Raw genomic sequence first — 17,792 nt, 5'->3', positions numbered from 1 at the left:
AGAGAGACAGAGAGAGAGAGATGTCCCATCTGTTGGTTCACTTCCCCAAATGACTACAATGGCCTGGACTGGGCCAGGCTGAAGCCATGAGCTTCATCTGGGTCTCCCACATAGTTGGAAGGAGCCCAAACACTTGGGTCACCTTCTGCTGCTATTCCCAGGCCATTAGCAGGGAGCTGGATTGGAAGTAGGATACCTGGGATACAAACAAGCACCCATATGGGAATCTGGCACCACAGGTATTAGTTTCACCTGCTATGCCACAACACCAGCCCCTTTGCCCCTTCTTGATGGCTCAGTGGGCCATCTGCACAAAGCCCTCTGAGTGCTTTAAAAAGGAGGAAGAAATGGACCTGTTTTGAAATCTGGATTCACTGCTAGCCCACACCAAATAGAAACACTGAAATATTTTCTAGAAACAGCATCTGGAGGAGCAATTTGTTTGGTGGTAATCACCATGGTCCTCAAAGACAGGTCTGTTTATTTTTTGCCTTCTTTTGTGATGGTTGTATACATGTCATGTACACATATCTGAAACTTTCAAGTTGTATGATTTGGGTCATCAAATTTTGAGCTTAAAAATATCCAAATTGAGGCTAGGGCAATAATATTCAACTGAGGAATTTTAATTAAGTGATGGTTAGAAAAAAACAAGGTTTATAATTTGCCATAACTCGTTAAAATTCTTAAAACTATTAATAAGTTTTACTCAGTAATTATAAAACTTATCATGATGACCCGGCCATCCCATTCCTGGGAATTTACTCAAGGGAAATGAAATCAGTAAGTAAAAGAGTTATCTGCACCTCCATATTTATTGCAGCCCAATCCACAATAGCTAAGACATGGAATCAATCTAAATGCCCATCAATCGAAGACTGAATAAAGAAATTATGGGATATGTACACTATGGAATACCACACAGTGGTTAAAAAATGAAATCCGGTCATTTGTAAGAAAATGGATGAATCTGAAAAACATCATATTTAGTAAAATAAGCCAGTCCCAAAGGGACAAATACCATATGTTCTCCCTGATCTGTGATAACCAATAGAGCACATAAAAAGAAATATGCAGAAGTGAAATTGACACTTTGAGAAGGGATGTCTTGAGTGGCCCTTGTCTTGACGGTGAGGAACAGTTTCAGTTTTATTTATTTTTTCTTCTTAATAGTATTTGAACTTTTAACATTGAATCAATCATATGTGTATAAAGTCAACTGAGGAGGATCTCATTAAAAACTAAGAGTGGGAATAAGAGAGGGAGGAGTAAATTTGTAACTGTAAAGTTGTACAGTTCTGCATACATTCCTATAGACTTATTTCTAAGGGTACAGTTTAAAAACTTGTTATGGGATCCCAAATCCCATTAAGCTAGGTGGTAAAAATGACATCTTAAGTGTTAAAGTGATCATATTAAGTGTTAAAGTGAATATATTTATGGAATTAAATGATAGAGTGATAATATAAGTAGGATCAAGTGTCTGGTAATAATAGAATTAAAACAGAGAGAACGTTCCAACACGGGAAGTAGTCCATGCAGCAGACTCATAGAATGACAAGCACTCAGAATCAGCCTTTAAGGGAGCCTGCTTTGGCTGAAAAGCCCACGAGAGCATTTCAGGCATGGAAAGCCAAGACATCATGGCAAAAAAATGTTCTACATGAGGGATATCTGTGAGTGAGACCCCAGTGAAAAGAAGTGGCCATCAAAAAAAGATGTACTTTTCTCTGAAGGGAAGAGAGAACTTCCACTTTGCTTATGGGATTGTGAATTCAAAAGGCTTCCATAGCCTAAGCAGCTACTATCAAGAGCCTCAGGTGGTCACTGACATCACACACGAGTGTTAATTATTAAATTAACAACAGGTGTCACCGTGCACTAACTCCCCATGCAGGACCCCTGTCCTCAATGAGTTGTATTATGAGAGTTAATTGTAAAACTTGCTCTCAAACAGTTTGTGTGTGTGCAAATTGTTGAAATCTTTACTTAGGGCCGGTGCCATAGCTTAACAGGCTAAACCTCCACCTTGCGGCGCCGGCACACCGGGTTCTGGTCCCGGTTGGGGCACCGGAGTCTATCCCGATTGCCCCTCTTCCAGTCCAGCTCTCTGCTATGGCCTGGGAAGGCAGTGGAGGATGGCCCAAGTCCTTGGGCCCTACACCCCATGGGAGACCAGGAGAAGCGCCTGGCTTCTGGCTTTGGATCAGCAAGATGCGCCGGCTGCAGCAGCCATTGGAGGGTGAACCAAAGGCAAAAAGGAAGACCTTTCTCTCTGTTTCTCTCTCTCTCACTATCCACTCTGCCTGTCAAAAAAAAGAAAAAGAAATCTTTACTTAGTATAGAGTTGGTCTTCTGTGTATGAAGTTAATAGAAAATGAACCTTAATAGAGAATGGAACTGGGAAGGGGAGAGGGAGGTGGGAGTGTGGTTGGTAGGGTGAGTATGGTGGGAAGAATAACTACATTCCTAAAGTTATACTTATGAAATTTGTATTCATTAAATAAAAGGTTTCTTTGGGGAAAAACTTATCATGAAGAAATAATCATGGATATGAACAAGAATTTAGCCAGAAGAGTTATTAATAATGATGAAAAGTACAGGCTACCTCAATGTCAAAGATTTTGTAACTGGCCAAAAAAGACCACATTATTTCTATAAAATGTTGACATTAAAAATAGTGCAATGAGGAAAAGTAATGACATGGAATGATGTTGACATTACTGTGTTAAGTTTTAAAAAAATAGATTGGCATTGTAGTGCAGCAGGTTAAGCTACTTCTTGAGATGCTCACATCCCGTATGAGAGTGTCAGGATGCAAATCCTCGATCCACTCCAGATCCCAGTTTTGTGCTAATGCACACCTTGGGAGGCTGCAGTGACGGCTCAAATACTTGGGTCTCTTCCACCCATGTGCAAGATCCCAGTTAAGTTCTTGGCTTCTCATTTTGGCCTGGCCCAGCTGATGTGGGCATTTAGGGAATGAACAAGTCAGCTCCACCAAATGCTTGTCTCTGAATTATTATTTTAATAACCATTTGTCTCAATACTTCTTTTCAGCATCTGCTTCTAAATGTGTTTGTAAATTGAGTTTTTCATGACAACCATCAATGTCTGGTTGTTTCCCCAGTGATTGGCTTTATCTGAATTGCCTTCATGCTCCTTAAGTAGAAAGAGTAAATCAGCATTTGCCAAGTGTAAAGTAAGAGGGAGGTTTGGCCTCTGCCACCAAATTTGCTAGGCATAGCAATGGCCAAACTAAGCACAACTGGTTGTGTCTGTAGACAAAATTAAGTAGAAAATTATAAAATTTCTCAATATATTTTGAAAAACCACATTAGGCTTCAATTTTTTCTTTCTTTAAATCAGTTTCAATCTTTGCATACTTGTTATTAATAGCCCAGTGGGGTGATTACAAACAGATCATTTGAATTATAGAGATCCAATCCAATTTAAATTGTCAACTTTTGCTGAGTATGTACTTGTCTAACACTATATCAGACACAGTAGGTATTCAGATTACTTACAAAGACAAATGTCCTAGAGGAAGACACAGTTTTGACATAAATTCAGATAAGTTAATAAGTATCTCTGATATTACATGTATTATATAATTATGTATTAAGATACATAAATATTCATTGTATTATATCTATTATATATACATATATATAAAATATGGTTTTCAATATAGCAATGAGTGATATAGAATAAGAATCACAGAAGGGTATGAGAGGTAGCTTTCTTCCATGGTGAGTTTATCAAAGTCAATTTTCCCACAGACATTTACTGAAGACAGACACTGACACACTATCTTAGTCCATTTGGGCTGCTATAAGGTATTGGTATAAACTGGGGAGCTTAGATAACAGAAATTTATGTCACAAATTCCTGGAACCTGGGAAGTCCAACAGCAAAACACTAGCAGATTCAGTATCTGGTGATGGCCAGTTTCTTAGGTAGCCACCTTTTAGCTGTAACCTCTCATGGTAGAAGGGACAAGAGGTCTCTTTTAGGCCTTGTTTATAAGGGCACCAATCGTATTGGCATAGGCTCTGCCCTGTGACCTAATCACCTCTCAAAGGCCTCACCCTCTGACATTACCATGGGGATTAGAATTTCAACAGACAGATTAGGGAAGTGGGAAGGGGAGGAGCAAAAGCATTAGGCCTAGGCTCAAAGTCCAGACCTGTGTTTCCCAACAACCACTTACTAAAATTCACTATAGAATCCCATTGATTCTGTTTGAGAATCTGTCCATCCTAGACCAGCCACTGTAGCTGGGATCATAGGATCCAGTGGTCAGCTAGATCACATGCTGGCAACTATAGGGACTCAAGGAGGGGACAGAGCACCCTGATTCAAAATTCTGCCAGGATCAGATAGAGGTGGGGAGTTGTGGTTCTCTCCCTAAAAAAATGCAAAAGAAAAGGCAGAAGTCCTTTTTGGACCTACACTGTATTACCAGATTACATTTCAATTGGGTAGAATCTGATGGGTAACAGGGAAGCAATCCATTTTTGAGCAAATGACAGTGTGGGGCTAGGATGTAAAAGTTGGAAAAATTAGGGACTGCCTTGGAAACAATGAGTGTGAGGTACTTCTGGGGTATGAAGTAAGTTGATACCAATGATTACTACCTCCGAATTAATGTAACTCTGTAAGTGTATGTTCCTTTACTTATACCTGGAAAGTATTGCATATATGCAACTATACATTAAGTAATTTTTAAATTTATTTTTTAAATGGACATATAGAGAATGAATACGTATATATGTATGTGGACAATCTGATGTTTTGATATACATTATAAAGTGGCTAAATGAAACTATTTAATATATGCATTACCTTACATACTTATATTTCTGTGGTGTGAACACTGAAAATCTACTCTCAGCTATTTTGAAGTTTATAATATATTGTTATGAACTTCAGTAGCCATAATGTGCAACAGATGTCTTGATTTATTCCTACTGTTCAACTGAAAGTTTGTGTCCTATGACCAACATCTCCCTAATCCCTCTAGCTCCTGGCCTCTGGTAACCATCTCTTTACTCTCTGTTTCTATGGGTTTGACTTTTTTACACTCCACATATATGTGAGATCATGCAGTACTTGGCTTTCTGTGCCTGGCTTATTTTACTTAACATGGTATCCTCCAAGTTCATTCATGTTGTCACCAATAACAGAATTTCCAGTTTTTTTAAAGACTCAATAGTATTCCATTGCATACATGTAAACTACATTTGCTTTATGCACTTGTCTGTTGGATGAACACTTAGGTGGATTCCTTATCTTGGTTATTGTGAATGATTCTGTGACAAGCATGGAAAAACAGATATCTCTTTGACATACTGACTTCAGTTCCTTTGGATAAATATACTGTGGTGGGATTATTGGATATTCAGGCTGTTCTGTTTTTTAATTTTTTGAGGAGCCACCATACTGCCTTCCACAATGGCTGTCCATTATCACTCACAGTGTACCCAAGATGCCTTTTTTCTACTGCCTTACCAATATTTATTTTTCACCTTTTTGATAATAGCCATTTTAATAGGTATGAGGTGATCTCCCATTGTGCCTTTCTCTGATGGCTAACAATGTTGGGTATTTTCATATCGTTGTTGGTCATTTTTATGTCATTTGAAAGATGTCTACTTGGGTCCTTTGCCCACTTTTAGATCAGGCTATTTATTTTCTTCCTATTAAGTTGTTTGAGTTTCCTGTACATTTTGGATACTAACCATTCATTAGGTATAAGGTTTACAAATACATTTTCTATTCTATCAGTTGTCTCTTCACTTCGATGGTTGTTTCCTTGGCTGTTCATAAGTTTATAGCTTGATTTGATATTATTTGTTTGTTTTTGCTTTTTAAAAAAAATTATTTATTTATATTTATTTGAAAAGCCGAGTGACAGAGAAAGAAAGAGAAATCTTCCATCTGCTGGTTCATTCCTCAAATGGCTGCTATGGCTGGGGCTGGGCCAGGCTAAAACCAGGAGCCAGGAGCTCCATCCTGGTCTCTCACATATGTGGCAGGAGCATTATCCACTGCCTTCCAGGAGCATCAGCAGGAAGCTGGATGGGAAGCTGTTCTGTTAGTGCATTTGGTTGTATCATGTGTTTTCATGATGTTTACTTCTAATGCAAAGCACCCTTCAAAATTTCTTGTAAGGCTGGGGGGTCAGTATTGTGGCCCAGCAGGTTAAGCCACTGCCTGCAATCCCAGCATCCTTTATGAGTACCAGTTCTAATCCAGACTGTTCCACTTCCAATCCAGTTCTCTGCTAAGCACCTGAAAAAGCAAAACAAGATGACCTAGGTGCTTGGGCCCCTGCCACACATGTGGGAACCGTGATAGAGTTCTACTCTCCTAGATTCAGCCTGGCTCAGCCCTGGCCATTGTGGCCATTTGGGAAGTGAATGAATAGACAGAAGATTTCTCTCTCTCTCTCTCTCTCTCTCTCTCTCTCTCTCTCTCTCTCTCCGCCCCCCTTCTCTCTGTAACTCTGCCTTTCAAATAAATATTTTTTAAAAAGTTCATACTAATCAGAGCAATCAATTCAAATTAAGTTCAATCCTTACCAAAATTTCAAAGACAATTTTTACAGAAATAGAAAAAAAATACTAAATTCACATGGAACAAAAGATACTGAATATTCAAAGTAACTTTGAGCAAAAAAAACCCAAAAACTGGAAACATCATTACTACCTGATTTCAAAATCTAGTAATTATTTAAATGTAATGAGAACTTGATATTTGCATATTTTTGTAAAGTGATAAATTCTATGTAAACATTGACCTTTAATTTTTATGTTTCATAAATTTTAGTTATTATATATGGATTCCATTTAGAATAGTGTATACAGTAAATCTTTCAAAAGTGAATTTTCATCTACTTAAAATGCAATTCAACTTAAGCTCTTAAGGCATTGTTTATTTCTAGTAAATTATATATATATTTCTGTACATATATATGTATGTATATACACACTCACACATACATTCACATTTATGCTTCCTTGAGTTTTAAAAGCCTACTTGGGTCAGGTACTTGTTCCTTGGCATAACAGTGTCTGGATGTGAATCCTTTTTGATTCACAAACTCCCAAGGGCCCATAGTGATATGATCAGAACCAGGCCAATTGATGTTTTAATCCTTTCTGTCCTTCAGGAAGAAATAGAATTAAACCTGTTTTTTTATTTAGTATTTGTTGCACTGAGCTAAGATTAAAAATAGAATGCAGAACCAAATCCTTGCTAAATAATCTTAATTAGGTAGGGTACTAACCATGGGAAATGAATTATATAAGTAAAAACTTGGTGAAAAACTCAGGAACAAATCAAAATAATCCAAGCAGAGATAGCAAAATACTCTTAATACTAGTATTTGCTGATAAAGGACTAAGACATGGAACTAGAGTGTCAATTTCTAGTTCCAGCTCTGTCCTGAACTTCTTGCATAAGTTTGAGCATGGCTCTTGTCTTTGGTTGGCATTAAATTCCTTGTCTTCAAACTGGCTTATACTTTACAGAGAAATTGAAGTGACATTTGAAATAATAAATATGAAACACTTTGGTTTCATTAGAATAAAATTTCCACAACAAAAAAATAAGGGTACATGATATACATTATATCTGATCTTTAAGCTCATAAAGCAAGTAAATTAGGGGATGAAATTTCATACTTTAGAAGGAATCACTTAAAAATGATTTGACTATGGGGCTGGCATTGTGACATAGTGTGTTAAGGTACCACTTATGATGCTGGCATCCCAATTTGAATCCTGACTGCTTCACTTGTGATCCAGCTCTTCGCTAATGCACTTGGGAAAGCAACAGAAGATGGCCCAAGTGTTTGGGCCCCTGCCACACACATGAGACCTGGGTGAAGTTCTAAGCTCCCGGCTTTGGCCTACTATAACCTTGCTCACTGTGGCCATTTGGGACTGAACCTGCAGATTGAAGATCTCTTTCTCTCTATCCCCTCCTACTCCTGTCATTCTGATTTTCAAATAAATATATAAATCTTATAAAAAATTGTTTAAATACATAAGTAATACATTTTAAAATAAATTTATCTACAAAAATTTGATTCATATACAACTTTTAGAAAACATATCTCATATTATACAAAGTCATATCATTGTGGATTTAATTATTGCTCAACACATAAGGCAATTCTTTAGTGTAACTAGTACATTAAATTAGTGGTGCTCAGAGATTCATGACTTCTGAAACACTGATAACCTGCAAACTCTCATTAAGTGAGAATTTCACAAATTGACTTGGTTATAACTTAATTATAATTAGATGATAAATACCAAAGAGCAATATAAACACTACATGCCTCTTAGATATTTTGCATAATATTAAATATACTTGTGAATATAGAAACTAGAAGTCTTGAATGTCTCTAGATTAGGTGAAAGCCACATATGTTCTCTCCTATTAATTTTTTTAAAGATTTATTTATTTATTTGGAAGGCAGAGTAACAGAAGGAGAGGGAGAGGGAGAGAGAGAAAATGAATCTTGCATCTTCTGGTTACTCCCCAAATGACCACATCAGCCAGGTCTACGCCAGGTTGAAATCTATCTGGGTCTGCCAGGAACTCCATCTGGGTCTCCCACATGAGTGGCAGGGACCCAAGTACTTGGGCCATCTTCTGCTGCCTCCCCAGGCACATTAGCAAGTAGCTGGATCAGAAACAGAGCAGCAAAGAACTTGAACCAGTCCTTTGATGTGGCATGCCAGTGTCTCAAGCAGTGACCCAACCTGCTGTGTCACAATGCTAGCACCATTCTCTGTATTAAAATGAGTGCTTAACGAAGGAACATTTTTTTTGAGACACTGGATTATTAAAGACTCTAGGAGCCAATAGTAATTGCAATGTAATAACTAGTATGTAGATTATTTCAGAATATGTAAAAACAGTTTTTTAAGAAAGTTGTCTAATCCTGTTTTAAAATAAATCATTGGGGCCGGCACCATGGCTCACTTTGTTAATCCTCTGTCTGCGGTGCTGGTATCCCATATGGGCACCGGGTTCTAGTCCCAGCTGCCCCTCTTCCAGTCCAGCTCTCTGCTGTGGCCCGGGAGGGCAGTGGAGGATGGCCCAAGTGCTTGGGCTCCTGCACCCGCATGGGAGACCAGGAGAAAGCACCTGGCTCCTGGCTTTGGATCGGCACAGCACCAGCTGTAGCAGCCATTTGGGGAGTGAACCAATGGAAGGAAGATCTTTCTGTCTCTCTCTCTCTCTTACTGTCTGTAACTCTACCTGTCAAATAAATAAATAAATAAATAAATAATATTTTTAAAAAATAAATCATTGCATGTGATCATACGGATTTGATTATAAATGAGGCTAGTTGTTTTATGGACAGGACTAATAGGAAAATAAGGAATTTCCCAAGATGATTGGAAGAAATGTTCTAAGCAGCAAAACTAATTTTTTTATATAAGAAACGACTGACATAGTAACCCACATTTTTAAAAGGAACCTGTGAAACTGTGCCTCCAAGTTCAATGACAAAATATTCTTAACAAAATATCTGTGTCCAGTATGGGGAATGATGGATGGACCAGTGTCAAAAGGGATGGGACAAAATGCTAAGCAGGCTACTTCCTTCCTTGCCCTCAAATAGATCTAGCACACCTAAGGGAAACTTCCAAGGCTTGATTATTGATGACTTAGTTAGTTAAATCTTTTGTTATGCACTAAATCATGGATAAATGGCATGTTCTCTTCTATAACAGAATAGAGCCTTTACCACTGGGGTGGTGCCCTTAACAGCCACTATTTGATAATGGAAGGAGATCTGACTTAAACTCAATAGAAAATTTTTGAATAAGATCTTGCGAATCTGAGCACGTCTCTAACTATACTCAGATCACCTACAATAGCTGGCTATCCCCCCAGGAATCTACTGCCCATGACAGAGTCTGGCTTCTATTCCAATTCTTGGTACATAAAAGGTGCTCAGGAAACATTTGATGAAATGATGAGTGAATGAATGAATGATTTATTGTACATACTAGCTATGAGATCTAAGAATGGCCACACCAAAGTTTGAGGGTATGACAAATTCTTTAAATGTTGAATTCTTAATTAGTAGAATTTGTTTGGTGAAGATTTCCATTCATATTTCTTCCAAGGAAAAAAGGAAGAAACAACGCAATACATCTACTGATCATCATGTTCCAAACATGTGTGGTTTAAATGCAGGCTTTGAAATAGTTACTTGCCTAGGGCAAGGTATGGTTTTATACAGCTATTTATGCTGTGAAATATAGATTCATGCAAACTAGCCTATACCTTCCTAGAAGGCAATTAATAAAATTACCAGTTAGGCCAAAATTTGCTCCCTACTCTGGCTCTTACAGGAATAAGTAGACATATACCTCAGCTGAAAACATATTCAAAATAAAGAAAGACAGAGGTAACCATCACCATTCCAATTTCCCAGTGAAAAGCAATACATGTACTCTAGAAATCCAAAGGAGAATGTTTATGGAAATAGTTGATAGGCTGGCACAGAAAATGCTTACTGCTTTGTGGGAGAAAAGAGCCTAAGGAAAGGCTTCTCTGTCCATCAGCTGGTGCTCAGTGTTTGTGTTTCTTCAGATCGCTAGGCTGGATGTGGATAGCTTGTTCAGCAACATCGAGTCGGTGCATCAGATATCGGCCAAGCTGCTGTCGTTGTTGGAAGAGGCCACAATAGCCGTGGAACCGGCCATGCAAGTAATCGGTATGTTTATTCTCTTCTCAAGTTCTACAATACAACAGGAAATAATGTTTTTATTGCCTCCCAGTGCTTTGGTTTTATGCTTCTAACTCATCAGGCTTCCCAGGAGATACATAAATGCTAAACTCATCTTCAGCTCATTGTAATTACACAAACTGTATTTATTTTCAAATAGGTTTATATCTATTTGCTGAGTCCCACTGTAGCACTAAGCACACCATTTGCTTTTTAATTTCCAATCTTTCAACCCTTTCGTCTTCCAGATGTTCTTTCATTTTGTTTTACAGCTAACACTTACTTGATCTTTAAAGAATTAATTATTTAAATATTTTAATAGTTTTACCATTTTCATTTGCAATATTTTTCAGAATTTGTGCCCATGAATCAACTGATTTACAGAATGTAATTGTTTTGCATTAGGAGTTTATATGATTTATTAAAAAATTCCATGTTCTATTTTCCCATGTTTTTCCTTTCTTTCTCTCTGTGTTACTTGCTTTCCAAATACATTTTGACTCCCAGTCATAGCTTTTTTTAATCCCTTTACTCCTAAGAATTTCACAAATAGCTACAAATAATATTCTTTGAATAGTGAATCAAACTTCCATCTTTTCGGTTTCTCGGGAGTTCCAAAGACTCTGGAAGGCAGTTTCCACATCTAAGATATCATATACATAGTGCCATGTGAGCTAATAATTCTTTTTAAAAATTGTTTTCTATTTCACACATCATATATAATATATACTCATTACAAAAATATTAAAACAAATCCCAGAAAACATAGAAAACCATAAAAGTCCCTTTTATTCCATTCTTCAAAGCCACTATCATCCCTTTGGTAACTGTGATTATCAGTTTGAGGTGGGTTATTTAGATACAGATATATAGACACAAATATAGACCTTAGGTTTTTTTAGTGATTATGTCTTTCTTGTTACTGGAAATAAGAATTATAAAATGGCATTAAACTATTTCTCCATAGTGTTTATGGGAACCTATATTTGATAAGCAAGCATGATCTTATAAAAAAAGTTCAAAGAAATAACTTGGCCATTTATAATATTGTTACTGAACAAAGGCTACCTCATTCGGAAAGATTTTTCCCATTGATAGGGTTAAGTTCAAGCATTCCTTATGATTAAACATTCTCTTGTGAATTGAAAAAGTTTTTTTTTTTTTTTTTAATTTGGCAGGCAGAGTTAGACAGAGAGAGAGAGACAGAGAGAGAAAGGTCTTCCTTCTGTTGGTTCACCCCCCAAATGGCTGCTACAGCTGGTGCTGTGCCGATCCGAAGCCAGGAGCCAGGTGCTTCCTCCTGGTCTCCCATGCGGGTGCAGGGCCCAAGCACTTGGGCCATCCTCCACGCCTTCCCGGGCCACAGCAGAGAGCTGGACTGGAAGAGGAGCAACCGGGACAGAACTGGAGCTCCAACCGGGACTAAAACTGAGAGTGCCGGCGCCTCAGGCGGAGGATTAGCCTAGTGAGCCGCGGCACCAGCCGAGGAAAAGTATTTTCTAAGAGAAGGATTCTAAATGTTATCACTTTAGTACAGATTTGTTGGCCATTTATTGATGCACTCAATGCATAGTTATGAAGCATGGTCAAAGAAGAAGATGTCACATGTCCTTGTTGGGTACTGAAAGGATGAAAAAGATCATCTCTGTCAATAAACTTGCACACAGCTCCTGAATCAAAGGTCGAGGGATCTTCAGAAAGTTCATGGAAAATGCACACCATGAAGAAACTGTGTAGACTTCAATTTTTTTGTAACCAAATAAGTTTACTCTTTTAATTGCATTTTTCCATAAACATTTTGAAGTACCTTCATATGCATGCACCATGAGAGTAGTTCCTACAGTATTGCAGAACCTTGGAGGACAAAGAAAACCTTTCTGGATGGAGAATCAAAGAAGGATTCTTAAGAACATCCCACTTGGGCTTAAAGGTGTAGGTGTGATTTCAACACGTACAGTCCAGATTGGGGGAAATGATTCTAAATGGAACTAAAATCCTGAATAACAAATGCTAGACAAATGTCAAATGCAAGATATGATTAGGAAATGCTGAGTGATCAAGCTGGAGTGGGGGATTCATGTAAATGAGTTGAGAAAGGAGTCTAAAAGTACAGAAGAGGGATGGATTGTACTTAGAATCAAAGTTTGGAAATACTGAGCTGCTAGAAAAGGATTTTTCAGCAAAGATATGGCGAGACACGAAAGTTCCTAGAGGAAGAAAAATATGGTTGGTATGAAGAGAATGGAGAGAAGGAGAACTTGAGTCCTCGGCCAGAAAATAGGTTGTTATAAATAATATCCGTGTGTAGTAGCAAGCATCTAGGCAAAGTGGATATGGTGAAAATACAAAGTAGAGGCCACTTCCGAGAAATGTGGAAAAGCATGAATAAATAAAAAGAGGAAAACATAAACAGTATTTAGGGGTTGGTCCCTGTGCTAGAGTCAAGGACAATTCCAGGTTTAAGGTGACCATGTATTTTGGTTTGCCTAACCCAGGTGGGGAATGTCTGGCCTGTGGGCCTTGTCAGGCCCACAAATCATTTGGTCTGGGCCTGCCAAGGTAACCACAGCGGGGTACTAGAAATTCAATTAGTCTATAGCCAGCTAATTTTTTTTTTTTTTTTGACAGGCAGAGTGGACAGTGAGAGAGAGACAGAGAGAAAGGTCTTCCTTTTGCCGTTGGTTCACCCTCCAATGGCCGCCACGGTAGGCGCGCTGCGGCCGGTGCAATTGACAATTTTGTATGGCCGCAAATGGTGTTATATATAAATATCCAAATGGCCCTCGGCAGAAAAAAAGTTCTACACCCCTGTTAGAACAACACAATTTTAGCCTATTGTTTAAGCTTTCAGCCTGGCATTTGCCTGGAATTTTTCCTTTTAAAGGCAGTGTTGTCAATAACAGTTCCACCACACAAAGTTTTATTAGACCTGTATCCTACTTCAACTCCTAACAAGCCTCTTTTAGAATGGCGTAGGAGCCATGTGCAGTTAACAGGGCTCTCACTGTGATGCATAGTAAACTCTGAAACAGTGCACCCCTCCTCTCCTAACCCTTTCTAGTCTCAAGGAAATGCACATTTTCCTCTGCAGTGCCACATGTACAGCACTGGCTGATAAAATGATGAGAGTTGAGCACTAGAAGCTATAAACAGTTCACTCTTTCCTGCCTGGTGGTGGTGGAAAAGATATTAGTGCTGCAGACTCTACTGCTCATGGGGTGCAGCAGCTATGTCTCATGGCCCTTGCCATGTGACTCGTGCCATGACTTGTGAGAAGCATGAGGCTGCCAGGATGCAGTGAGGTTAGTGGGACATGTGTGGAATCATGGATTAGATGGAGGTGAAATGTGTGTGGGAAAGGTAGGCTGAGGAGCTCTGCTATGGGCATCAATGTACTGTTGCTGTGGTAGTTTATGTGTTTTCTAGTACAAATCTACAACTACTTTAATGTTTGGTTATGCTTATTTTGTTTTGCAATAAACCACTTCCGAAGCAATAGTTTAATGTATTCATGTTCAATGAAAATTAAATATCAATTTTCTGTTTCTCAAGAATGTTGATGATGAGCATATAACATAAGGAATACCATATACCATGAGGGTTTTTTTTTTTTAAGATTTATTTATTTATTTGGCACTCACAGTTACAGAGAGAAAGGGAGGGATGAGAGAGACTGGGAGAGAGAGAGTGAGAGAGAAAGAAAGGGAGAGAGAGAAGACCTTCCATCTTCTGGTTCATTTCCCAGATGGCTGCAAGGCCTGGCAAAGCCAGGAGCTTCTTCTGGATCTCCCACGTGGATGGCAAGGGCCCAAGCACTGGGGCCATCTTCTATTGCTTTTCCCCAGGCCATTAACGGGGAGCTGAATTGGCAATAGAGCAGTTGAGACTTGAACTGCTGCCAGTGTCACAGGTGGCATTTTACCTATTACGCCACAATGCTGGTCTTTAATGCTATCACTGACTGTTAAGACAATTAGAAAACAGAAATATGAAGAAGTAGCAATCACTATGTCAAAAGCTAGTCGTTATTTTAAAAGACTGTGCTCAAAGTAAGGAATTTAACACATTCAGCTGCTTAATGTATATTTACATACCATTCCATGCCGCAGAATTTTCATTAAGGTAAAATGACAATTACCCTAAATTAATTTTACTCATTGTTTTTTAATTACAAGGTGCCTTAGATCTGCAAGCAATGGCTACCAATGAGCTAATACCATTAGTAGAAGTGTTCTGCAGACAGTTAAATGATGACTGTTTTATGTCAAAATGAGAAGACAAAATAAAATAGAAAATCAGCTCATTTCAATAATAGTTCAATTTTTTTAAAAACCAATTCAAAAACCAAAGAAAAACTTTGTTTTGTTGAAGGTGAATTGTCTGCTCTTATTGTAAATGCTCCCGTCTCTTTAACTTAGAAGTTAAATGTTGTGAATACAATGGTAATATGAATATAAACACTGGTTCAGCAAAGCATCACAGTAAAACAACATCTTTACTAAAATCTATGGAGCAGAAGTATACTTGAAATTAATTGTGCTGAACATATAATAAAACCATGATATTTTATTAATTTAAATGGAAAATAGTCAAAATTTATACATACTTTTAAATATACAAAATTACAGTTGAATGAACCATTTGGAGGATAAAGTTGATGCTGAATTCAGAACTAACTAATCTTATGCATGACAGTACATACTTTGTGCACTACTGGTCTTTAAACACTTTTAGAAATTTTTGAGTCCTTGAAGCACCACCTTATAAATGAACCAAAGTATCCTGCAGTGGCACTGGGCTATTTTTGCAAATAAGGCCTCTGAAATTATATCGCATTTTGTTCAAAATTAATGTAAGTCTTTAAAGCATCCAACAAACAAAGGAAAAATTAACTTCATATTTTTAATCTTTACAAATGATAATATTAAAAATAAAATTATAAACAGGAAAACATTGAAATTTATTCCTACAAAAACAAGCAATGAACTAAGAAAAAAATTAATAAGAGCTCATGTTGGGTAAAATATTTAATTTTAAAATTATATAATTGTACTTTGGAAAATTTGACTTGGGGAAAAAAGCTATTGATTGAGCTCCTCTTTGATAGGATAAAATTATATTCTGTACCATGCCTTACAATATCTGCATTTGGAAAAAAACTCAACAATCATAAATAGAAGCAACTTATTAATGTTTTATTTTGCAAAAATTAAGGTAATAATGTACACTGAGATAAAAATATCTATAAAGTAATTGAGCTCAGTTACATATTTTAATACACATAGATATAAAATTAGAATTTTAGTATTTTTTAATCAGACTTTTCCCTGATCTTTCTCTGATGCCTCTGTGCTTATAAACAGTATTTTCTCCTTTTGTTTAAAAAAGATTTTTTATGTATCTGAATGGCAGAGTTACATATAGAGAGGGAGCTAGAGAGAGAGTGAGCGAGAGACCTTCCATCTGCTGGTTCACTCCCCAAATAGCTGCAAAGATCAAGGATGGGCCAGGAGAAAGCCCAAAGTTTTGCCTGGGTCTCCCACATGGATGGCAGTGGCCCAAGCTACCTTCTGTTGCTTTCCGAGGTGTATCATCAGAAGTGGAGCAGGCAGAACTCTATACTGTCTTCATATAGGGTGCCTGTGTTGCAGGTGGTGGCTTAACCCACTGTGCAAACAAAACCGGCCCCAGAATATTTTATTAATTTGAAATATATAGTTTACTAATTTGAGTAGCAAAATTTAAAAAACCACTATATTATAAATCACAGAATTAAATAAATATCAATGAGTCCTTACTGATATAAATAACTGAGGAGAAAGAACAGCTCTTCATTACAGTAGATTTCAATTGGTAAATACAGAGGGATAGAGTAGAAAATCATTTGGTGAATGCCACAGCCATAATGTTGCAAACAAAATGCACTGGTCAATGCTGCATTTAATGAGTGAGCAATGGAAGAGAAATATATTTTTCATAGTCTCAAATTTTTGCTGCAAGTAATTATTATTATGATTATTTTAAATTGGGTTAGGAAAAAGTGGTTTTTTTTTTTTTTACTTTTAATCATCAGCATTTATTTTTCTTTTTAAATAACAATAATTGTACATATTTATGGAGGTACAGTGTGATTGTGATAGTTCAATCCAGGTATACAACATACATTGATCAAATCAGGGTGTTAGCATTTCATCTCCTTAGCATTCATTTTTTTTTTTTTTTAATTTTTGACAGGCAGAGTGGACACAGAGAGAGAGACAGAGAGAAAGGTCTTCCTTTTACCGTTGGTTCACCCCCAGTGGCTGCTGTGGCCGGCACACCGCGCTGATCCAAAGCCAGGAGCCAGGTGCTTCTCCTGGTCTCCCATGGGGTGCAGGGCCCAAGCACTTGGGCCATCCTCCACTGTCTTCCCTGGCCACAGCAGAGAGCTGGCCTGGAAGAGGGGCAACTGGGACAGAATCCGGCGCCCCGACCGGGACTAGAACCCTGTGTGCCGGCACCGCAAGGCAGAGGATTATCCTAGTGAGCCGCGGCGCCAGCCAGCATTTCTTTAATGCCTGGAGTTTTTCAAGTTCCTCTCCTCTAGTCCATAAAATATATAATAGGATATTGTGAACTAGCCATTCTGTTGTTCTGTGGAACACTAGAACTTATTCTATCTAACTGTATTTTGGAAACTGCTAGCCAACCACTTTCTATGCCCTCTCCCTCTTTTTTTTTTTTTTTTTTTTTTTTTTTGACAGGCAGAGTTAGACACAGAGAGAGAGAGAAAGGTCTTCCTTCCGTTGGTTCACCCCCCAAATGGCTGCTATGGCCGGCGCTGCGCCAATCTGAAGCCAGGAGCCAGTTGCTTCCTCCTGGTCTCCCATGCGGGTGCAGGGCCCAAGCACTTGGGCCATCCTTCACTGCCTTCCCAGGACACAACAGAGAGCAGGACTAGAAGAGGAGGAACCGGGACAGAATCCGGCGCCCCGACTGGGACTAGAACCCAGGGGTGCCAGTGCCGCAGGCAGAGGACTAGCCAAGT

At 38.2% G+C, this 17,792-nt stretch overlaps 1 protein-coding gene across 1 annotated transcript in view; it reads left to right on the top strand.

The window, feature by feature from the left end:
• ARHGEF38 (Rho guanine nucleotide exchange factor 38) overlaps positions 1–17,792 on the top strand; it is a 137,850-nt gene that overhangs the window by 50,530 nt on the left and 69,528 nt on the right. Inside the window, exon 3 of the mRNA XM_062199132.1 lies at positions 10,630–10,753. Coding sequence (XP_062055116.1) covers positions 10,630–10,753 — 124 coding nt within the window. The remainder of the gene's footprint in view (positions 1–10,629; positions 10,754–17,792) is intronic.

The sequence above is a fragment of the Lepus europaeus genome, chromosome 8, assembly GCF_033115175.1.
Source record: "Lepus europaeus isolate LE1 chromosome 8, mLepTim1.pri, whole genome shotgun sequence".
Taxonomy (NCBI): domain Eukaryota; kingdom Metazoa; phylum Chordata; class Mammalia; order Lagomorpha; family Leporidae; genus Lepus; species Lepus europaeus.
Note: the sequence above shows the minus strand (reverse complement) of the source record. Positions and strands in the feature narration are given on the sequence as shown.